This window comes from Narcine bancroftii, chromosome 8 (genome assembly GCF_036971445.1).
Source record: "Narcine bancroftii isolate sNarBan1 chromosome 8, sNarBan1.hap1, whole genome shotgun sequence".
Lineage (NCBI taxonomy): Eukaryota > Metazoa > Chordata > Chondrichthyes > Torpediniformes > Narcinidae > Narcine > Narcine bancroftii.
In genome coordinates, this window is record NC_091476.1 from 16260934 (window position 1) to 16285278 (window position 24345).

A 24345-nucleotide genomic window follows, 5' to 3' on the forward strand; every position below is an offset into this window, starting at 1 on the left:
CGGTAACCTTGCCCACCTCATTCTTCTCAGGAAGAGCGTCACTGTTGTACCTTCCTGACAAATGAGGAGATGTTTTGTGTCCAGGATAGGTCCCTATTTAAGTGGACTTTGAGGAACTTGGTGCTCTCCTCTCTCTCCACTACTGAGCTATTAATGGGTAGTGGAGGGCAGTGGACCCTAGTTCCCCCTGAAGTCCATAATCCTCTCTTTTGTCTTGCACACATTAAGACTCAGGATATTACTCTTGCACCATTTCATGAGATTTTCCACCTCTTTGCTGTAATTATGTGGTAATGTTTTCATCTTCTTTCTGAAAATTGTATTTTCTATCTCTTCAAATTATTTACCACTGAAAAAATTCAGATGGACATAAGGCTTTTACCAATGAATTTCATGTTACACTGGAGTCGCATTCATTGCTGATGACATTTTTGTTGTCTTTTCTAGCTTACAACAGCTTACAAAGAGCTTACAACAGCTCTTTGATTAAAAACGTAAAAGCAGGAATCTGCAATTTTCTCCACAATAGAAATGCAGGCAGTGATGCGGATGGTGTTTATTCACAATATTCCAAATCACATTGAGTTTCCATAGATGCCAACAATTTGCTCTCAACAGCTGTTGTACGTGATGCTTTTCAACCCAGTTTCTTCAATCAAGACCATTTTCTCTTGCATTGTCATAATAATGAGGGGATACATGTTGGGTGCTGTGGTGCATTGACATGATAACGAGGAGATGCATGTTGGGTCTGTGGTGCATTGACATGATAATGAGGAGATACATGTTGGGTGCTGTGGTGCATTGACATGATAACGAGGAGATACATGTTGGGTGCTGTGGTGCATTGACATGATAACGAGGAGATACGTGTTGGGTGCTGTAGTGTATTGCCATCTTGTGGAGAGGAATCATGGAGTGACAAACAGAACAGAACACTGAGTAACATGATGCAATCAGAACATTGGCTTCATTCTCCCAATAACTGTATTTAACAACATTCACACTGTTTGATTCTTTAAAGTGGGAGTTTCAAGTTTCCAGTAAGAAATTGAAATTGAAGAGTGAAATGAGGAAGGCAATCCTGCAGGACACAGATGAATTGTTGCATCTCGGTTGTCTGGGCTTCAAGATGACTGATGAGGCCAATATGCAACTGACACACTCTGCACAGGTGGGTCAGAAGGTACTTTATGGGATGCTTCAGGGAAGGATCATTGTTGAGTCCCACACTCCAGCCTGCCTCTTACTGGCTGATGTTAGCATCCCACAGTCCCCTCATTCTTGGGCTAGTTTCCCATTGGTTGTGAGTTCAGTTACCATCAGAACTACCTCTAATCTCCATCTCATGCCATTTGGATCTCTCTAGTCCTGTCCCTGAACCCACTGGGCATTTACCTCTTGTACTGCCTTTAAACCCCTGGAATATCTGTCACCACTCCAAGTCAGAATACAACGTGGATAGCAGAGCTACTTGCAGATGTGGATTTCCCATGGAGTTACCCAAGTGTGACGGTTACAATATTCTGTTGAAGAATCCTTGGCATGTTGCTGCACTGCCTCTCCTAAATGGTACAGCAGTGGCAGAGGGAGGAGATGCTCAGGACACTGACTAGGTTGTCAATCAAAGCAGATTTGTTTAACATTTTGAAAATCTGGCATAAAGACGGAAATCATTTGAAATACAGGACAAAAGAAACATGAAAAGAGAAAAGGCAGACTTTCACATGGATTCCAAAAGTGTTCTGGCATAATCAAGTTGACCATCCTGCTTGGGTAGAAATGGAATTAAATTCCACCAAAAATGTTTCTATCTCTTCTCTTCCTCTCTTTCTCTTGCTTCATATAAATTAACTGACAATCTGGTTGTTAAATACAGTTTGAGAATATAGGTGCAGTTTAGAATTTTGGATTTCAGGGCTTTTCTCTTGCAAGTCCCATTTTATCCAATCCCCTTCTTTTTGGTTTTAATGTTTGGTATAGATTTGGCATTAAAAATAGGTTTTTATTGATAACAGTTTTGCACCTTTTGAACAATTGGTTGGAAAATTCAGTTTACCAAGCGCAAATTTTTTCAGATATTTACAAATCAGGCATTTCATTCAATCTCAGATCCCCAATTTCCTCGAACTGCCGAGGTGAATATTCTTGATACATTTTTTGGATTACAACCATCGGGTAAAGGGGTAGTATCCGTTATTTATGATGTTTATTGGTTTAAGACACATCCCTTTAGTCTAAATTAAGAATGCCTAGGACAGGATTTGAACCTTTAGCTGTCCAAAGAGGTTTGGGACTCTATTTTCAAACTGATTAACATTACATTTCTTTCCACTTGCTACTGTCTGCTGCAATTCAAAGTTGTACACAGGGGCCACAGATCTAAAGTCAAATTATCTCATTTTTACTGTTATAAATCCTGGTTGTGATGAATGCAAAATAGGTGATGCTTCTTTAATTCATATGTTCTGGACGTTCCCCAGTTTGGAAAAATATTGGAGAGAAGTTCTTTGAATATTCTCTATTTAAAATTAGAACCAAATCCCTTAGTTGCTCTTGGAGAAGACTATTACTAACTCCAATTAAATGTTGTGTTTTATCCTTTACTTCATTGCTGGCCAGATGTGCTACTTTAATTAAGAGGAAAAATAATACCCCAACTATTCATGCACAATAGCTAAGGGATGTAATGTTCTGTTTAAATTTGGAAAAAAAATTAGGTATGCAGTTAATAATGCAAATGTTATGGGGCCTGTTCTTGGACTTTTACCCTATTTCTAGGTTTAGTATTAACACAAAACTTTGGCACTATACTTCGGAGTGAGATACTTTGTTTCAGCAATATTAATTTTCAACCTTGTTTAGGGCTAGGGGGTTTTGAAAACTTTAAACTTAATTATGTCCACTTTTTATTATTATGGCTGTGTTTTGAGAAGTCATATGTATGATTATTCTCTCGTGGTTTTCTTAATTTTTTTTGTAGCACATTCCATAATTGTGCTGTACAAACGTATTACTGAAAATCAATAACAATATTCTAAAAAGAAAGAAATATGGGACAAAAGAAACATGAAAAGAGAAAAGGCAGATTTCCACATGCATTCCAAAAGTGTTCTGGCCAAGGCTACTTAATGGAACTTGGAAAAGTACAGCCCAGGAACATGTCCTTCAGTCCCAGTGTCTATGCCAAACATTACTGCACTCTCTCCAAATCTAACTATATATCTGCTGCTTGCACCTGGTAGTTATCCCTCCATCCTAGTGGTGTGTTGATCTAGAAGCCTCTAAAATGCTGCTTCCACTACTACTCCTGGCAGCCCATTCCAGGCACCAACTCTTCTCTGCGTAAAGTATTTGCATTGCACATCTCCCTTAAACTTGTTCCCCCTCATCTTAAATATCTCTTATCTAGAGCTTTTGCTCTGGGGAAAGGATTCTGACTGTCAACCTTATTAATGATTTTATACACCTCTAACAAGTTTCCCACAACCTGTGACACTTCAGAGAAAACAATCCAAGTTCATCCAGTCTTTACCTAAATTCTGGTAATCATCTTCTCTGTCCTTTCCTGTAATGGGGTGAGTAGAATTGCACACAGTATTCCATTTACAGCCTAACCATTGTTTTATAGAGTTGCAATGTGACCTCCTGACAATTATGCTCACCTCCCCCCCACCCCCACCCCCACCACCCTTCCCATGAAGCCACCTTCTATCCCACCTTATCTCCTTGTGAGGTCACTTTCAGTGAACTATGAACCTGGTCCCCCTATCCCTCTTTACATCAACACTTCCAAGAGCCCTACTGTTAATTGTTTACATTTTCCTTAAATTTGATCTCTCAAATTTCAGCCCCCCTCATACTTGTCTAGATTAAACTGTCTGTCTAGATCTGCAACTGAACGCCCTCTACATTGTCCACAACTCTATCAATCTTTGTTTTATCTACAAACCTACGAAACCACCCACCTCCTTTTTTAAAAAAAAATCTGTCATTTATGTTTTTTTTCTTTGGCTTGGCTTCGCGGACGAAGATTTATGGAGGGGGTAAAAAGTCCACGTCAGCTGCAGGCTCGTTTGTGGCTGACAAGTCCGATGCGGGACAGGCAGACACAATTGCAGCGGTTGCAAGGGAAAATTGGTTGGTTGGGGTTGGGTGTTGGGTTTTTCCTCCTTTGCCTTTTGTCAGTGAGGTGGGCTCTGCGGTCTTCTTCAAAGGAGGTTGCTGCCCGCCAAACTGTGAGGCGCCAAGATGCACGGCTTGAGGCGTTATCAGCCCACTGGCGGTGGTCAATGTGGCAGGCACAAAGAGATTTCTTTAGGCAGTCCTTGTACCTTTTCTTTGGTGCACCTCTGTCACGGTGGCCAGTGGAGAGCTCGCCATATAACACGATCTTGGGAAGGCGATGGTCCTCCATTCTGGAGACGTGACCCATCCAGCGCAGCTGGATCTTCAGCAGCGTGGACTCGATGCTGTCGACCTCTGCCATCTCGAGTACTTCGACGTTAGGGATGAAAGCGCTCCAATGGATGTTGAGGATGGAGCGGAGACAACGCTGGTGGAAGCGTTCTAGGAGCCGTAGGTGGTGCCGGTAGAGGACCCATGATTCGGAGCCGAACAGGAGTGTGGGTATGACAACGGCTCTGTATACGTTTATCTTTGTGAGGTTTTTCAGTTGGTTGTTTTTCCAGACTCTTTTGTGTAGTCTTCCAAAGGCGCTATTTGCCTTGGCGAGTCTATTGTCTATCTCATTGTCGATCCTTGCATCTGATGAAATGGTGCAGCCGAGATAGGTAAACTGGTTGACCGTTTTGAGTTTTGTGTGCCCGATGGAGATGTGGGGGGGCTGGTAGTCATGGTGGGGAGCTGGCTGATGGAGGACCTCAGTTTTCTTCAGGCTGACTTCCAGGCCAAACATTTTGGCAGTTTCCGCAAAACAGGACGTCAAGCGCTGAAGAGCTGGCTCTGAATGGGCAACTAAAGCGGCATCATCTGCAAAGAGTAGTTCACGGACAAGTTTCTCTTGTGTCTTGGTGTGAGCTTGCTGGCGCCTCAGATTGAAGAGACTGCCATCCGTGCGGTACCGGATGTAAACAGCGTCTTCATTGTTGGGGTATTTCATGGCTTGGTTCAGCATCATGCTGAAGAAGATTGAAAAGAGGGTTGGTGCGAGAACACAGCCTTGCTTCACGCCATTGTTAATGGAGAAGGGTTCAGAGAGCTCATTGCTGTATCTGACCCGACCTTGTTGGTTTTCGTGCAGTTGGATAATCATGTTGAGGAACTTTGGGGGACATCCGATGCGCTCTAGTATTTGCCAAAGCCCTTTCCTGCTCACAGTGTCGAAGGCTTTGGTGAGGTCAACAAAGGTGATGTAGAGTCCTTTGTTTTGTTCTCTGCACTTTTCTTGGAGCTGTCTGAGGGCAAAGACCATGTCAGTGGTTCCTCTGTTTGCGCGAAAGCCGCACTGTGATTCTGGGAGAATATTCTCGGCGACACTAGGTATTATTCTATTTAGTAGAATCCTAGCGAAGATTTTGCCTGCAATGGAGAGCAACGTGATTCCCCTGTAGTTTGAGCAGTCTGATTTCTCGCCTTTGTTTTTGTACAGGGTGATGATGGTGGCATCACGAAGATCCTGAGGCAGTTTACCTTGGTCCCAACAAAGCTTGAAAAACTCATGCAGTTTGGCATGCAGAGTTTTGCCGCCAGCCTTCCAGACTTCTGGGGGGATTCCATCCATACCTGCTGCTTTGCCACTTTTCAGTTGTTCGATTGGGATCAGTTGAAGATCAGTTGAAGACTACCATACTGCAATCCACTGAAGAGGTACTGGGCTTCTCCTCCAGGAAAAACAAGGACTGGTTTGACGAAAACAGCCAGGAAATCCAGGAGCTGCTGGCAAAGAAGCGAGCTGCCCACCAGGCTCACCTTACAAAGCCATCCTGTCCAGAGAAGAAACAAGCCTTCCATCGCACATGCAGCCATCTTCAGCGCAAACTCCGGGAGATCCAAAATGAGTGGTGGACTAGCCTCGCCAAACGAACACAGCTCAGCGCGGACATTGGCGACTTCAGGGGTTTCTACGAGGCTCTAAAGGCTGTGTACGGCCCCTCACCCCAAGTCCAAAGCCCGCTGTGCAGCTCAGACGGCAAAGTCCTCCTCAGCGACAAGATCTCCATCCTCAACCGATGGTCAGAACACTTCCAATGTCTTTTCAGTGCCAACCGCTCAGTCCAAGATTCCGCCCTGCTCCAGCTCCCTCAACAGCCCCTAAGGCTAGAGCTGGATGAGGTTCCCACCCTGGATGAGACATATAAGGCAATCGAACAACTGTCATTTATGTATATCACAAATAACAGGGGTCTTCTCTCCAATCCCTGTAGAGCACCATTCTCCACAGGTCTCCAGCAATTCCAGCTTTCCACCGTTACCCTGTCTTCTATGAGCCAGCCAATTTTGTATCCAAACTATCATCTCACCATGGATCCTTTTGCATCTGTATCTTCAGAATCAGCCTACCATGAGGGTCTTCGCCACATGCCTTACTTTAGCTCATGTAGTCAACAACCACTGCTCTCCTCTCATCAATCATATTTGTCACCTCAAATAACTCAATCAAATTGGTGAGACATGACCTACCTCTCATAGATTCATGTTCACGATCCCTAATCGGAACATAACAGAACAGGATCATGGCCACGGCTGCAGACCAGCGAGGGGTTCAGTGGTTGGACCCACACAGGCTGTTTGCGACTTGCTGAAGAAAGACCCACAGAGGCTGTGAGCTGGTAGAGACTGGCTCAAGGGAACCAGGTATTGGAAGTAGGATTTGAGAAAGTGCTGAGAGAAAGAAGGGCTCGCGGAGGGCCTCAAGTCCTGAAGGCTTCCAGCTTATATTGGAGGTTTTGGATCTGGAGCTCGGGTTGCCGATGGATTGAACAAGAGTCTGTATAGCTGCAGAGGCTGTGGGATCACTGGAAGCAAATCCATGAAAACCTGGTGAACTATTTTTTTAAAAACTTTATTTCTATATTATAAAATACAAATATATATTAAAAACCCATCTTACATAAAACATAATCAAAATACAGTGCAGTATTCCACTATCCCCACCTCCCAGCTAAAAAAAATCCCACTAACCCTAAATTAGGAGCCTAATACTTAAACCAATTAATTATGTTCCGTGGAGTGTGCCATTTCTATAAACTACTTAAACTATATTTAAATTCATACTTTTTAAATATGGAGTCCACATTTTAGTAAATAAAGGATAATTATTATGTAAATTATATGTTTTTTTCTAAATAAATACATGATTTCAACTCATTATGCCATCGATGAATATTTAACTCAACATAATTTTTCCACGTGACCGCTATACATTTTCTAGCCACTGCCAGAGCCAGATGAATAAATGCTATTTGAAACTTATCCAATTTTAAACCAACTTTTAAATTCATTATATATCCCAATAAAAAACATAATGGATCAAATAATAATTCAATTTTGAATAAGTGTTCCAAAAATTCCATAATTTTCTTCCAAAAACACCCAGTGACTCTGAAGGGACTCTTTTGCTTCTCTTTCTCATTTTGCTAGAGGTGTCAGGCAATGGTCCTGGTAACTCTTTGTTTGCCTTACAGCAAATTTTATTGTCACATAATACTACATTTTATAATGTAAAATGGACTATAATTTCTGAAATTATCCTTTTTTCCATTTTACATCATTAGCCATTCTCCAATGGAAATGTCAGTCTGTGTTTTCTCTTTTCAATTGCTGGTACAGGTACACAATCCTTTATCTGGATATCTAAAATCTGGAAAGCTCCAAAATCCAGCAAGTGGGGAGAGCGACGGCAGCGTGCGTTGGGTGGGCGAGGGCAAGAGATGGCAGTGCGAGTTGGGTGGGAGAGGGCGAGAGACTGGCAGCGTGAGTTTTGTGGGTGAGAGACTGGCAGTGTGAGTCGGGTGAGGGGGGGTGGAGACTGGCACCGTGAGTCGGGTGGGCAAGGTGGGGGAGGAGGATACCGGCAGCGCGACTGGAAGGGGGTGGGGGTGGATATGGCAGCACGGTTTGGGTGGGCTTAAATCTGCCTTTCCAAAATCTGGAAAAATCCAAAATTCGGAACATACTGTCCCCCAAGGGTTCCAGATAAAGGATTGTGTACCTGTACCTACTAATTTTAACAATATTTCCTCATTTATACTGAAGGGAAAATCTGATTTCTGAACTACAGTAACTTTATCTTTCACTTTGCATTTTCTTGGGAGTCAGTTTGAATGACCTTGAACTTTATTTTTGAAACTCTGCAGATTTATAGGACAATTTCTTTGGTTATCTGGCTCTGGCATCAGCACAGAAGGACAATGATAAAAGAAACTAACAAAATTAACCTTGGGAAAAATTGAACAAGTCATTTCCCTATTTCTTAACTATTATTTATGCAAGCTTCTTTGCTCTCAAAGCATGTCACGGGGAAAAGCCCTACAGCTGGTCGAATGAAGCAGAGGCAAACAATTGTCAGTATGATGGGCCACAGTGTAGTCAGGCGACAATTGTGTGAATTGCTTTGTGAGGGAGCACGATTTTTCATCAGGACATCAAGGCCTAAAGATCTTGGAGTATTGCAGCCTCCTGTGAACCAACAGAGAAGATCTGTCAGTTTGTCGGAGATATCCAGGAACAGGTAAGGCAATATTCCAAATGCATTGTTGAACAGAATAAGCAACATCAAATTGGGAACATGAGACAAAAGGAAAGAGCACACTTTATCTTTTAAAAAGATTGTGATTTATTTTCTACTCTCACTTTTCCAACTCATCCACAAGTCCCTCAGTATTTCTGGATTCAAGTACTGTATTTATTATTCTCTGATATGAACATGCCTCATGATTCAGCATCTGCAACTCCCTGGCGTAAAGATATACAAAGATTCATGATTATCAGAGCAGAGATAACCTAAGGTTTAATCCTGCAACAGTTAGGGTTACAAATTGGATTGTAACATAAGTTTAACCTGCCAATTTGGCAAGTTATCTACCCATCTACAGCCCAATTGGTGGGTAGAATTTTTAAAAAACTACACAGATTGGCAAACCACCTCGGAGGTGGATTGCCAACTTGTGTAGACGTACTGTGTAGCTGCTGTCACTCACTTTGTAATCAATTGGTGGCTTCCCGGGTGGAAGATGACCTTAGTGCATGTGTGCATGTATGTGTGCTTGAGTGCATGCGCGTGCATCATCAGTTACACATTGGCTGGAGGTTCGAGTGTGGAGATTGAGCAGCTCAGGTTAGGTCGCTGTGATAATCAGCACGTGTCCATAAAGTGAATATAGATCAATTTCAGTGACTTCTGGCAGGGATATTGGTGACTTCCGATGGGTGCATGACGCGTCAAGCAGCCACCTCCCCAAGGGGCAGAATTGTCCTTAAATTGGCCAGTTGCCATTCGACCGGCCAATTTAGAGCTTAGTGTGTAAGGGGCTTCAAGGGCCCACTACATGGGTAGGAAACATAGCCCCCAAGTTTGTAAACCCCTAGTGTCCTTCAGTTCTCGAGTCTTTCAGCATTCATAGAACAATAGAATGCTACAACACAGAAGCAGGCCCTTCAGCCATCTACTCTCTGCCAAACTATGTTTTCACCTAGTCCCATTGACCTGCACCCAGCCAACAGCCCTCTGTACACTTTCCATCCATGTATCTATCTAAAAATATTTATTACATTTCTCTTAAATGCTAAAGTCAAACCCACATCCATCACTTCCACTGGCAGCTCATTCCACACACTCTTACCACCTTATGAGTGAAGAAGTTCCCCTTAAACATTTCACCTTTCACCCTTAACCCATGTCCTCTTGTTCTGGTCTCACCAAGACTCAGTGGAAAATTTCTGTTTGCATTTACCCTATCTATACTCTTCATAATTTTGAGCACCTCTACCAAATCTCCCCTCATTCTCCAATACTCCAGAGAAAAAAGTCCAAACCTTCTCAACTGATACCAATAACTCAGCTCCTCAAGTCCCAGCAACATCCTTGTAAACTTTCTATGCACATCTTTCCTGCAGGTGGGTAACCAAAAGTGCACACAATATTCCAAATGTGGTCTTATTGCCTTAAACAACTTCAAATTTTGGTAATATCGCAAATCCTTTCTTCAATACTTTGATTTATGAAGGCAAATGTTCCAAAAGATCTCGTTAGAACCCTCTGTATTGTGATGCACCTTTCAAAGAATGTATCTGTATCCCCATCCTTCTGTTCAACTGCACTCCACAATACAATACGGTTCACCATGTAAGTCCTAGCTGGTTTGTTCTTCCAAAGTGTAACACCTCACACTTGTCTACGTAAAATTCCACCTGCCATTTTATCATTCATTTTTCTAGCTGGTCCAAATTCCACTGCAAGTGTTGAAAGCCTTCCTCATTGTCCACTACACCCCCAATCTTAGTGTCATCTGCAAATTTGCTGATCCAATTTACCAAATTTTCTTGCAGATCATTGATAGAGATGACAAACAATGATGGCCATAGCCCCAATCCCTGAGGCACACCAAGGCAATCATCTACTTCCACTCTCTGCCATCTCCCACAATGGCAATTTACTACTCATCCTGGATACCAAGCAACAGAACCTCTTGACCAACTTCCCATTCAGGACTCTGTCAAAGTCCTTACTAAAGGCTATATAGACAACATCTACTGCCATTCTTTCATCAACTTGCCTGGTGACCTTCTTGAAAAACTCAAAAATATTGTTTAGATGTGATCTACCACACACAAAGCCATGTTGGCTAACACCAATTAGTCCCTGTCTATCAAAGTACTTATATATCCAGTCTATTAAAATACTTTCCAATAACTTGCCCACTACTTATATCAGGCTCACCAGCTTACAAATACCCAGATCATTCTTAGAACCTTTCTGAAACAGTGGAATACATTTGCTTTCCTCCAATCCTTTGGTGCCTCTCCCATGGCTAAGAATGTTTTTAATACCCAGTACGGCAAAGGTATGATTACAGAAATAGGACTTGGTGCGGATGACGTACCTGCCCTTTTCTTTTCAGGTTCTTCGTTTTCTTTTTCTTTTGAATTTCTTTCTTTTTAGTGTTTTCTTTGAATGGTGTTGCCATTGTGAATTTTTTTTCATTACAGGTCTTGATAGGGATTGTCTACCCCATGATGAGTGGGATCGCTGTGGTGGGTGGGTTGGGACAAATTTGGATTCTGGGTATGCATATGTACATGAATGACCTTGTTTATCGGATTTTGTAAGTCTGTGAAAACTAAAATAAAATATTTTTTAAAAAAAGATTTTTTAATATCTCTGCTAGGGTCACATGCAATTACTGTACTAGCTTCCCTCAAAGAGCAAGGGAATATCTTGAAAGGCTCTGCCGATTTATTCTCCTGTCTTCACGACAAAATAGCAAGAACCTCATTGGAACCTTTGTCCACTCCCACTTGGCTATGTACAAAAGTGAGATCCTTTTGGGAAGAGCTGGGGGACATTCTGAAAAAAATTACAAAACTGGATTTTCCACAAAATCCGTAGCTGTACCTTTCGGGAGATAACGGAAATGCAAGTTATAGACTATCTAAATATCAAATTCAGTTCATGAAGGTCCCCTTGGTGGTAGCCAGGAAGTGTACAACTCCCATTTAAATACTACATGGTAGAATATGGAAATGCGGAACTGCATTCCCTTGGAGAAAATCACTTTTAATCTGAGGGGGGGGGGTGGGGGGATCATTACACATTTGATATCTGAAATACATGGGTATGTAGATTGACTAGTTCACCCTCCCCTTGAAATATGGAGATTATAAAAAATCTGCCCCAGTAGGGAAAGGAATGGGGTTAAGAAAATGAAATATGGCACATGCATGTTTTCCTTTCAGCCCTTTTTTTAATTTTTTTTATTCCTTGGGTTATTTGTTTAATTAGATTGTTCCATTTTTTAGGTTTCAATGGGGACTCTAAACCCCACTTGTATTTATTTGTATAATATATAATCAGTAACGTTTTGTGTTTGGGGGGAAAGGGAGGTGGGGGGAGTGGTCGAGAAAACGCAGACTCTGAACGTTCTATGAATGTTGAAAAAGATTGTATTGATTGTTGGAATCACTTTGAGTCTGTAAAAAAAAAATCAAAATAACACTTAAAAAAACCCAGCAAACACCTCCTCCTTCCTCTGTGATCTGTATAGGTCTATGATCTTACTGCTCTTTTGCCTCACTTCCGCAGTCTCTGTCTAACTCTTAGGTAAATAAGGATGCAAAAACTCCTTTTAAGATCTCCCCCATCTCTTTTGGATCCATGAGTAGACGACCACTCTGGTCTTCAATTTGACCAATTTTGTTCCTTGCTATCCTTTTGTTCTTGATAGATCTATAGAAGCTCTTGGGATTTTCCTTCACCTTGTCTGCTAGAGCCACTTCATGCCTTCTTTTAACCAATCTGAAGACTCTTACTTGTGCACTTTATTGATTTTTTTTTCTCTATATCGCACAGTTTGTTTACATTTGTTATCTGTTTACTGTTCTTTGTTTACATGTTTTAAGCCTTGTACAGATTATTTTTTGCACTGTTCGTGGTAATTTTGCTGCGCCCACAACCCCAGGGTTGTGTGTGATGTCATGTACGTTCTCTGACAATAATTCTGAAATCTAAGGTGTTTTCTTACATTTCTTAAACTCCTCAGTCACGTACGTCATTTGTTCCTTGGTGTCTATAGCTGCTATGCACCTCCTTCATCTTAACCGGGTCTTTAATATCTCTTAAAAAAAACCAAGGTTCCTCATGCCTGTTAGTTATCCCTTTAATTCTAACAGGAACATACAAACTCTATACTCTCAAAATGTCACTCTGAAGGCCTCCCACATATCAAGCACACCTTTGTCAGAAAACGATCTGTGCCAACCAGTGACCATGGGTCCTTTATGATAGCATCAAAATTGCCTTTCTCCAATTTAGGATGTGATCCTGAGGACCTGACTGACCCTTTTTCATTATTATTTTGAAACTAAAGGCATTATCACTAAATCCAAAGTGTTCACATACATGCATATCTGTCACCTGCCCTGCCTTGTTCCCAAATAGGAGATACTGTATTGCATACTCTCTAGTTGGAATCTCGATGTATTGATTCAGGAAAAATTCCTGAACACATTTGACAAACTTTAATCCATCCGACTATTTTACAGAATGGGAAGCCCAATCAATATGTGGAAAGTTCAAACCACCAGCTATTACAATTCTAGGTTTCTTGCAACAGTCTGCTTTCTCACTACAAATTTCTTCCTCCAATTCCTGCTGACAAGTGGGAGGTCTAATCTATTCCTATTAAAATTGTCATCACTTTTTTATTCCTCAGCTCCACCCAGAGACCCTTAGTATTCAATCCTTCTAGTCTGTCCTGTCTGAGGCCACCCCTTCCCCTTTCATCCCTCCCTCTCTGTCACATGTGTGACACAATGGGTTAATTCAATATATGTTTATAAAAGGGATTAGAATTGGGTTAGCTATTAGGTTGTATGCATTTTACAGACAGAACAATGCCTTGCAAAGTCCAAGGGCAGGTGCAAACAAAAGGTTTTGGGCTTTAACAGCATGTGCAACCACACCCCAGAAACTGAAACATTTGCAGAGAGTTGGGGCCATGTGGTTTTTGTAAAGCCTGGAAATTGCAATATTTGCAAACTGAAACAAAAAAAACTGCATGTAACATCAGGAGAAGGAGGGGCAGAGAATAAGAGAGAAGGCAGTTATGAGAAAAGGCTGGACAGAAGAGGATCCTGCTAAAAATGCTTTCTTTTTCAAGACTGGGCAGAGTTCTAATGTGGTAGCCTGAGTGTACTCTCTTCCCGGTGTGGCAAAGAGGAGAAGAACTCTGTGAGAAGAACCTGGAAAGAAAACAAGTTTTTCTGGAAGACACGTCTGTTTGGGGTGTCCAACAAGCAACAACCATCTCTCTGTAACCCTCCTCAACTTTCCTGCCTGATAATTCTAAGTAAAGCACTGACATTTGTTTCAATGTAATGACTGTTTGATTCTGTGCACAGGATTGAAGATGACTGGAAACTGTAGCCTTGGAAACATGGACAGTGGAAGATTGGCCAGTAAAAGGACTTTCTTGAAAACACATTACACACACTTGTTCTTAGATTAGGTTGGGGGTGGGGGGGTGGGATTGAGTAAATAACTTAGTGCTGATAAGTGTTGATCTTGATCTTCTATATTCAGAGGATTAAACTAATTTTGTTTAAGGAACCATTGCTTTGATGTATTTCTATTGCTGCTGGTATATGGGGTTCACTGAACTGGTAACACATGTAAAAAAACAAAATCCCAGAAACATTGAGCTGCCAGTCCTACCCCTCCTGCAGCCCTCACTAATGTCCACAGTCACAATTCCACATGCGGATCCACGTTCTGAACTCAGCTGCCTTGCTCCTTGCAGTGAATAAGAAGCAACACATGACATTATTCTCCCCATGCTTAACATTTCCATTTCTGTATTTGTTTTTGTCTACAGGCTTATCTACATCTTTTTCCACAACCACTCCACAATCTGCTTTGGTTCCCATCCCCGTGCAACTCCAGTTTAAATTCCCCAGAGCAGCACTCGCAAAACTTCCAAAAGGTTATTGGTCGCCTTCCAGTTCAGATGCACATTGCCTTCTGGTAAAGGTCCCACCTTCCTTGCCAAGCAGGTGAATGATCCAAAAACCTGAACCCCTGCCTCCTGCACTATCTCCTTAGCAACTGTTGCTTGTCCCTGGTAGGTCATCCCAGTCAACAGTAATTGAATGGAATAACCTCAGGGAGACCTTGAAATGACTATCTCTCCTGCCTGGTGGGAGTAACTTCCTCTCTGTAACTCCTGTCTAACACCCCCACTGCCTTCCAAATGATATGCAGTTCATCCAACTCCAATCCCCAACATGATCTGCAGTTGAATGAACCTTTTGCAGGTGAAGTCATCAGGGACACCAGTGGATTCCCTGGTTGGCCACATCCTACAAGAGCCCTGGCTGCCTTTTGCACTGCTCACTCTGTGCATTACTGGTTTTTACTGTGCCTTATAATTGAAACCTTTTCTCCTGTCGGGTCGCTCTCACGACCAATGTCTTCACCACTTCTCATCAAACCGTCCCAAGCCAAATTCTTTATGCCCCACTCTTACACTGGGCCATGTCCTTTCAAAGTTCAAATTTATTTATGACATCACTTGAAACCTATGGTGATATGTAATTACACCACTAGGTCACCAGGGGTCATCCCGGTGACCTTGTCTATAAAGCCGTCCAGAGCTACAGTCTAGCCTTCCAGGTTGGTCTTGCAGAGAGACAAGACCTCTTAGTTTATATTAGTTTATATTAGTTTATTAAAGCTGTCTTATACTCACACTGCTGGTGTGGTTATTGTCAGTACAGAATGTTGTAGTTAAATGTAGACATAATCCTTGGATTCTTTTATTGACTACAGTTAATTAATTAATTACCTTTATTTTTAGCAGTACTTTTTAAAGTGTCTCTCTCTTGCTCACCCTTGTAGCAACTGCTTTCACTGGAAAAGGGATCATGTATTTTATTTACTGCTTATATCAAGCTCCTGCATATAATTTTCTTCATCTTCACTGATACACAGCCTTGCCTCCATCACACACAGGAAAAAAACCAGATTTACTGTCCAATTTATTTAAAATCTACTTTGTATCATTACATAGAAAAAGAAGACAATTTCCTTGATTTGTTTTTGTTGCCTCAAGACTATGGATTCTTTGAATTTAGACCAGCCAGCTGACCCAGACCTGGGAAATGAGCCTGAAAGTCTTAGTGTACCAGTAGGTACAGATACGTGTGGATATGATTATGTCAGGCATCCCTGAATATCTTTAGAAAACAAGGATACGCGAGAAGAAGGCCAACAATGAAGTATTATCTGTGTATCAGCAGCTTCGGACTATTTGTCAATTTGTATCCTGATAAGGTTGATATCAAAACCATGACACATAGCCTTGATAGCAAAGCATTCTTTATTTGCAAGGTTGTTTTGAAGTTATTGATGATTCATGCCAAAGCTGTCCAGATAGATAGGCAGTCAACGAAAAAAGGTACATGTGTATCAAAATCAGGTTAATAAAATTGCACAGTTTAAAATATACTTCACAAGTGATTTATAAAGCAATATGGTTTTCTTGTGGCGACGTACATAGTTATAGCAGCAAACCGGCCCCGCTTGCCAAGCGCGGTCATCGGGGCAGCCACCTTCTCTTCCGGTCCAGACCGGAAGGGCATGTGCGAGCTTGCGCCAGCGAGACGCAAGTTCTGAAATGTGAAGGGTGGGACCAGACACAGCTTAAAAGCTGCAGCGCGGAATTCAAATTAAAGCAGTTGTGTTACTTGAGCTCTCAGCCTGTTGTCTCAGTCTTTTGCTGTGCTCGTGCATAACCTATTATGTTCTTTTAATTCTTCTATTTTCTCCATGTTAAAGACATTGCAATACATTTACATGACATGGGATATGTAAAGGTTAAAACCTTGTGTTTATGATTTGTGGTTGTTTTATGACTTTCCCTTTAAGAAAGGTGGTTATTTTGTAGAGTTACCATTGTTACTACGACGCCATATGTCATAATATCCAAGCGGACGAGGAGCGTGTTCTCATTCTTGGAATAACTGTGGAAGGGACGTGAGCACTCGAGAAAGTTTTCTTTGAATTCATTATTATTATTCATTTATTATCATTTTAATTTGTTTATATTTGTTTGAAGTTGAGTATTGTTATCTTTTACAATATGCTTTGTTTTACCCATTGTTATGAAGTGTGAAGCTGTGAAAATGTTTATTCACTTTTTATCAAAGAAGTATTTAAGCTATTTACAGCTGCAATTACGAAGTTTGATTTATTTGGATGAATAAGATGCAATTCAGAATATCAAGGCTTATGTTTCTTGGAAGATGACATGTTTTGAGATTGGGAAATATTGGAAGCTGAGAAGTATCCTCAGCACATTCCAAAGATTTGCAATAATATAAGTTTCACAAACTCACGTCACTGTCAACCAGCAGTTAACCAGTTAACCAGCCAATATTAACCAGCCAATATTGCACATTTTGAAGTGCAATAAAGCAGCAGCTCACTTGTAAACAACAAACTCCCACAAGCAGCAACACCATAGAAATCAAACTATTATCTGGTAAAAGCAGGTGAGGGATCATCGTTATGCAGGGCGTTGAAGGTAACTCCCTGAAGTAGACAAAGACGTTGTGGTCAAACAATAATCATGGCTTTTATTAGCAAACTCATGGTACAATAATGAAAGACAATAGGTGCATACACAGTTATACCCAAGGGGAGTGTCCTTAACAGTAGAGATAATGCACAGCCAATGTTAGTACAGCAAGGCTCGCCAGAGGGGAGACAGGCAGCTTGGCAGACATTCACCACACTCCCTTCCTCTTGTGCAAAATAATGTGTGGGATCTACGCATCTATGAAGAACCCATCTATGGACCTGAAATGAAAACAGGCAGGGATTCTTTCCCTCCCTGGCTAACTTGTCAATCAATGCTCAAATGATTGTGTTCGGAAGAACCAACCTGAATAAAAATCCTATCTGATGGTAGAGATCTGAGGTAGAGAAGTCTCCCTGCCCCATCCCAAATATAAAGCTGGACCATTGTTAATCACCAGCAAACCACTCATCAAATAGGTTCCTCTTGCCACTTCTCTGCCCCAATACAACCTTTTATTTTTTTATCTCCCGTAAGTCCTCATGTCTTATCGTCCTCACTTTCTAACTCCTTCTCTCATGGAGTGCCAATGTCTTGATGGGATCCTCTATAGTCAAAGAGGCATTGAAATCTTATAACCTTGTCTGCTCAGAATTATTACGGTTTGAGGTGCAACATCTAACCCATCTCAAGTCTCATAATTAATGCCATGCACTGATCTCACTGGAATAGAATACGTAGATATTAGAATCAAAAGCTCTTCCACCATAAGATGCAGGAGCAGAATTGGGTCATTTTCCCCATCGAGTCCGCCCCACCATTCCATCAAGGCTAATTTTCTATCCTTTTCAACCCCATTTTCCTGCCTCCTTCCCTTTACCCTTGATTTCCTTCACAATTAAGAATCTATCTACCTCTGTCTTAAATATACCATATGACTTGGCTTCCCCAGCCATTCATTGCAATGAATTCCATAGATTCGCCACTACTGGTTAACAAATGTAAGTTTTCCTTATTTGGAGTTTTACTGTAAATTATTGATGAGTAGACCATTTCCTTTTGGCTCAACCAGTGAGATTTTAGATTTCTTCATGAATGTTCCAGCAGGTCAGATAATGAGTTGACAGTCCACTTCATCAATCAAAATAATGAGAAAAAAACCATAGTGTCAAAGGAGGGGGAAACTCTGCTTAACGTTGTAAAGCAGAACTTCGATATTGATGGATTTGGTGAGTGCTCTAAATGCCATTGTATTCATATGTTGTGCAGAAAACTGGTTAAATATTGTTTGTTTTGTTTCAAAGCAGTAGTTCATTATGTTTTCTTTTTTCCTGCTTTGAAACTGGGATTTCCATTGAATCCATTCCTTCAAGACCTTGCCTGAGTCACAGGCACAAGGCATGGATATGAATTCTGACAGGAATCTGACCACAATGCATGGCAAAACAGAACCTTGAATAATCTTGCTGCTCATCCAGGGAAACTGTTTCAGGTGCTAATCCTGCTGGACTCCTAAATTTCCACAAAACAGAAGTGTACAATCCAATTTTAGTGAATCTATAGTCAGCCTCATTAGGGAACTGAACTTTTCCTAGTACCTGCTGCAGCGAGTCAAATATCAGCCCCACATCACAAATGTTATAATAAAATTAACTTCACAGTAGCACACAGATAGTATTCAGTGGTGTTTGATCTCATGAAGGAATACAGGGCTCTCCTGTGTAGCATCAGTGGGCTACCAGAAAGATACCAAAGGAGGTCTAACTTGTGTTATTATCGCAGGTACTTGTGAAGGATGCCTGTCCTGTTCAACGTGCCACCTAATCTTTCATGACAAGACTTTTGAGATTTTGGATGATGCAAAGGAAGAAGAACTGGACATGTTGGATTTAGCTTTTGGACGGACACAAACGTAAGAAGCCTTTGAAGTACATAGCATGCTCTGGATTTGCAACCATTGTGTATAATTTTGTCAAATGCCTTTTTATTCATTTTTTTTTAAATCATCCCCCATGAGCTGTCCGTTATTTTACCCAGGTCATTCTTCTTCACGTGTGACCCCAAATAATACCTATCATAGAATGTCCAAGCATGAGACAAGTTTAACCAAATATTGTGCCATCCTCCACTGAATTCTGTCACTGTAAAAAAAAACGATGGTAAGATTGAGAAGGACTATTTAATCTATTCATTCGGGGGGAAAAAAAGTGTCCATCTGATTTTCCTTCAAAATTTGTTCTTCTGAAACAAAGGCAGAATTATTTTCCTTTCTTGATAAAACTTCTATCTCTCAATTCGTTAGACATCCCAATTCAGATTAGGAGTTGAAACCAAACACTTCTTATTTTTATGGCTTCACATTTGGCTGCAATGCAAAACAGGTTATCGAGGAAGCAACTGAAATGCACGTTCAGGAGTTCTTCTGGGGTTTTTCCCAATAAGAATTCAACATAACCTTTATAAACTATTGGAGCAAGTTCCTTGCTGCTCCATCACTTACTAATTGCCCTTATCATTTTTTTAAATTTTCCTATTCTGTTCAACTATTTTCTCCTTCCATCAATGTGTTTTGATACATTTTGCTGCACACAAACAATAATTCCTGCCAATCGGCAGTTAATAGCCAGAGAAAAATGTAATGTTTGCAGCATGGGGCAAGGCTGAAAGAGATTCATGAAACAGTCAATAAAACTGTGCTCTTGGTTTCTTGGGGCTGTCGTGAACTAAATGAAAGGCAAAAACCTATGTTCTCCAACACTAATATGCCTAACCTCAAAGATGTTTATAAAGAACAAATCATGTTTTGTTCCAGCATAATCATCATCCCAACCTAATCTACTGCATTTAATGTACTTACTTTGGTCTCCTCTACATCTACAATCACAGATTAGGCGACTGCTTCACCAAACACCTGCTTTCAGTCTGTGAATCTAGGCTTGAAATCTGAGTAGCCCATTCCCCTCAGCATTCCCACATAGATTGTCTGTCCTCAGCTTTATTCATTGCTAGGATAAGGTCAGTTGTCACATTGAGGACCTACACAACATATTCCTCCTGGACAGCCTTAAACCTGCACTGCCCCCACCAGTTTGTTCAAGCACCTGCCTACATTTCCTCAAGCCTGAAACATTGGTTTTGCATCTTTATCCGTCCTATGTAAAGTACACTGTGTGATAGTACAGATTCTTTCACCAATGTGTATATGTACAGATTGTGTGTAGGATGACTGTGATTGGCTAAGATTGTAGCCACACCTACTGGCAGGTCTTAAAGGATTGCTCCTAGCCAGACCAGGTCATTCTGGACTGGTCGACCTACTTGTGATATGCTCCAGTCTTTTAGTTAATAAAAGCCTTGGCTTGGATCAACATGTCTTTGGTTCTTTCGACGCGCTCGACACACTGCTTGACCTGTTGAGTTTCTCCAGCATTGTGGGTTTTTTTTTAACTTCAATCACAGTGTCTGCAGACTCTTGTGCTTTTCTCAAATTAAAATGTATGTTTGATTGGCAGTGTAGTGAGCTCTGTGCAAGGAAGGATGGCTACATGTCATACCACGTAGCATGGTCACTTGATTTTCCACTGTTCTCTGTTATAATCATTTCTCATAACAAAGTTATTAACTAATTCAGACTTTAGTTCTACAGTAATTTGGGAGAAACTGTGCAGAGAGAATCAGCATTAACAGTTCAGGTCAATGAAACTTCAGATAATAAGTCATTAACTTGAAATATCAGCACTGTTTGTCTCCACATTGGACCTGCTTAGTATTTTCACCATCTTCTGAGAAAATCAGATCGTTTTACTACAAGAACACATCAGGATCTAAAAAACACTAAAATAAGTTATCATTAATAGAGCTGTAGAAAATCCAAACCAGTATGTTTTACTGTGTGATTCACTTGGTGACAGCATTTCCCTGATGGGGAGAAAGAGACTTGAAAAGGCGATGGATTCTCAGGACCGAGTTAGAGAATTTTAAAAATGAACATTTTAAAAAGTGAGATTTTAAAATAAAAACAAGCACTCAGCAGGTCTGGCAGAGAAACAGCTAGCATTTCAGGTTAAAGACCTTGCATCAGCACAGAATGGGACATTTGGGACTGAGATGGGAAGAAATTTGTTCACACAATGAGTAGGGAATCTTTGGAATTCTCTACCAGCAGGGGGCCATAGGAGTTCAGTGACTGAGTATGTTTAAATCAGGAATTAATAGTTTTTTTGGATGATAAAGGAATAAAGAGATAGGAAATAACGTGGGATTTGGCAGTGACATAACAAATGGGTTAAGACTACAAAATTCCAATGTAGGTTTGAGGGGCCGAATCACCAACTTCAGTTCCCAACTCTTAAATACTTCTCAGGTGTGAAAAGTTTATCGAAGCATGATGACATCATGGCCTCAAAGGGGGAGAAAATAAAATAATCTTCTCAAATCACAACCATTCTAATTTCCAGGTCCCGGATGGGCTGCCAGATTTGTCTGAAGAAATCATTGGATGGAATGACTGTGAAAATACCAAAATAAATAACTATTGTCAGAAAGGCAGCCAACCTACAGGAGCGGTCAAAAACAGATGTTGTCACACAATCCTGTTATATCTCTCATATTGTCATATTCCAAGGTTTATACAGAAAATAAATCCCCATATCGAGCCATCTAATTCAAGATAAAGCTGCGGGAATCACAGCCACATCCCAAAATATAATTCTTTGCAGCGGCAACGTTACTATTTCTACCAAAAACTAAGATCTTGGCAAAGGAATTCCATGAAAATGCTCTTGCACTTCATTGGTCAATAAAACTATGTTCTCAACCTGGAGTTAACTGCAAGTGACTTTGGTTATGAAAAAAGTGTATTGAAACTAACAAAATGCTCAGATAATACATCCTGATGTGCACTGGTTTAACTTGGATCCTCATCCTATTGCATGATATGCATGAGCCCAATCCCCATTATCATCCTCGTACTGGCATGTCCCACAATATTTATACAGGGATCTTGGCAAAAAGGGGCAGTTAGTGTAGCGGTTAGCACAACACTGTTACAGCACCAGCAATCGGGACCAGAGTTCGAATCCCATGCTGGTTTTAAGGAGTTTTTACATTCTCCCTGTGTCTGCATGGGGCTCCGGTCTCCTCCCACCATTCAAAAACACACAGGGGGTTGTCGCCAATTAGGTGTAATGGGCAGCAAAGGCTCGTGGGCCAAAAGGGCCAGTTACCGTGCTGCATGGCTAAATTTAAATCTCGATGGTGACATAGAGAACAAATTAGCAGCAGTTGGTGTGCACTGAGATCATCCAAATTCATCCCTTTGCTGGCATCAAAAGAAGCATTAATTCAAGCCCAGATCTCAGGTGAAAATTGACCTAAAGAAATATAGTTATTTATTAACTCTCAACATTCTGGGCTTTTGTAGTTTTAGACACGGTAGAGAGGGAGGGATGAAAGAGGCTTTATTTGTCAGGGAAAATGTCATGGCAGTCGGGTCAGATTAGACAGCTTGTCAACTGAGAATCCATGGGTGGAACTGAGGAAGGAGCAAGAGGTGACCATGTTCATGGGATTACTGCCTTACAGCTCTGTGAGCCCATATTTGATTCTGCTTTTGGATGGGTTTGCACATTCTCTGAAGATTCCAATTATACCAAAGCTCTGCGGGTTCGTAGATGAATTTGGCTATTGTGAATTACTTTCTTTCCTTCTACAAACAATGCCATGAGATTTTTTTAAATTATGTAAATCACAAGAATAAAATAGATATTTTGATTTCTCAGTCAAAGCTGAGCATCATTCATCCAGTTGGTATTTGCTTAAGCCTGCCACCATACATTTTCTGGGTTCATGCATGAACATGTCCCATTTCAGCTGACAACTGGAATGTCCTTGTGTCATATAAATGTATTGCAATTACATTAACATGGAGAAAATGAAAGAATTAAAAGAAAACCATATTGTTTTATAAATCACTTGTGAAATATATTTTGAACTGTACAATTTTAGCAAAACTATTTTTATTAAGCTGATGTTGATACACATGTGAAAGACATAATGACTGTAAACTTTTTTGTTGACTGCCTATCTACCTGGGCAACTTTGGCATGAATCATGAGGGAGGGAAGGGAGGGGGGAAAAAGGGGAGAAAATGACACTGTGTATATTCAAGAGGGAAATGTTTGTGTGTATTTTGGTTAGTATGGTTCATAGTGTGAAAAATAAAAAAAATTAAAAAAAACTTTCAAAAGCAACTTTGCCAATAAAGAATGCATTGGTTTCAAGGCTATTTGCGCCATGACTTTGATATCAAACTTATCACAATACAAATTGAGAATTTGTCAAAGATTGTTTGTACACAGATGCTACCTCTTCCTCTTGCTTTGACTCATCTATAGGATAGACAGAGACTGATTAGGGTTGGTCAACGTGTTTTCATATGTGGTTACTTCAACCACTGTCTCTGCAGACTTTCATGTTTTACTTCATGTGTAGTAGAGTGTAAGAGTTTTTGAAGAGATTACCTGGAAAGTTGATGAATAAAGGCAGCTCATTTTAACTACGTAGACTTTAGTAAGGCCTTTGACAAGGTCCAGCATAAGTAAGTTGTTCAAGAAGGTTCAATCAATTGGTATCCAGAGTGAGGTGGTAAATTGGATTAGACAATGGCTTTACAGGAGAACCTAGAAAGTAGTAATAAATTATTGCCTCTCTGACAAAGACTTATGACTAATGATGTGCCTGAGGGATTGGTGTTGAGTCCATTGTTTTTTGTCATCGGTATCAATGATCTGTATAGTAAAGTGGTAAACTGGATCAGCAACTTTGCAGATGAGACTAAGATTGGAGGTTTAGTGGACACCCAAGAAAGTCTTTCAAAGTTTGCATGGGATCTGAACCAGATGGAAAAATAGGTGGTAAAATGGGTGATGATATTGAATGCAGACAACTGCAAACTAGATAGGGTAAATGGCAGGGCACGATGAAATGTGGTAGAACAGGGATTTGGGAATAAAAATACATAATTCTTTGAAAATAGCATCACAGGATAGAGGGTCACAATGAGATATTTTGGCATAATGACTTTCATAAG

General features: G+C 40.8%; 1 protein-coding gene and 1 long non-coding RNA gene across 3 annotated transcripts; one reads left to right on the forward strand and one right to left on the reverse strand.

Annotated features, from left to right (window-relative positions):
* Positions 1-8410: 8410 nt before the first annotated feature.
* Positions 8411-23531, forward strand: fdx1b (ferredoxin 1b). Of its 2 annotated transcripts, none has more exons than XM_069892970.1 (4): positions 8411-8692; positions 18363-18484; positions 19038-19167; positions 21713-23531. In XM_069892970.1, exons 1-4 carry the CDS (start codon positions 8448-8450, stop codon positions 21780-21782), a joined length of 567 nt encoding a protein of 188 aa, XP_069749071.1. In that variant the 5' UTR covers positions 8411-8447; the 3' UTR covers positions 21783-23531. The 2 variants fall into 2 exon arrangements, with proteins under 2 accessions (XP_069749071.1, XP_069749070.1); XM_069892969.1 differs by having other exon boundaries at positions 8412-8692; positions 18360-18484.
* Positions 8814-15223, reverse strand: LOC138740397 (uncharacterized). The gene is made up of 3 exons (XR_011342885.1): positions 15113-15223; positions 11064-12150; positions 8814-8916 (listed from the first exon to the last, which is right to left on the reverse strand). It is a non-coding gene; the product is annotated as an uncharacterized lncRNA (long non-coding RNA).
* Positions 23532-24345: the final 814 nt, after the last annotated feature.

Excerpts from the sequence above, each read along its gene's own strand:
- fdx1b (XM_069892969.1), top strand. The coding sequence starts at position 8,448 with ATGCAAGCTTCTTTGCTCTCAAAGCATGTCACGGGGAAAAGCCCTACA. Across the intron at positions 8,693-18,359 it reads TCGGAGATATCCAGGAACAG|CAGGTCAGATAATGAGTTGA; the intron begins GTAAGGCAATAT and ends TGAATGTTCCAG. Across the intron at positions 19,168-21,712 it reads GCTTTTGGACGGACACAAAC|GTCCCGGATGGGCTGCCAGA; the intron begins GTAAGAAGCCTT and ends TCTAATTTCCAG.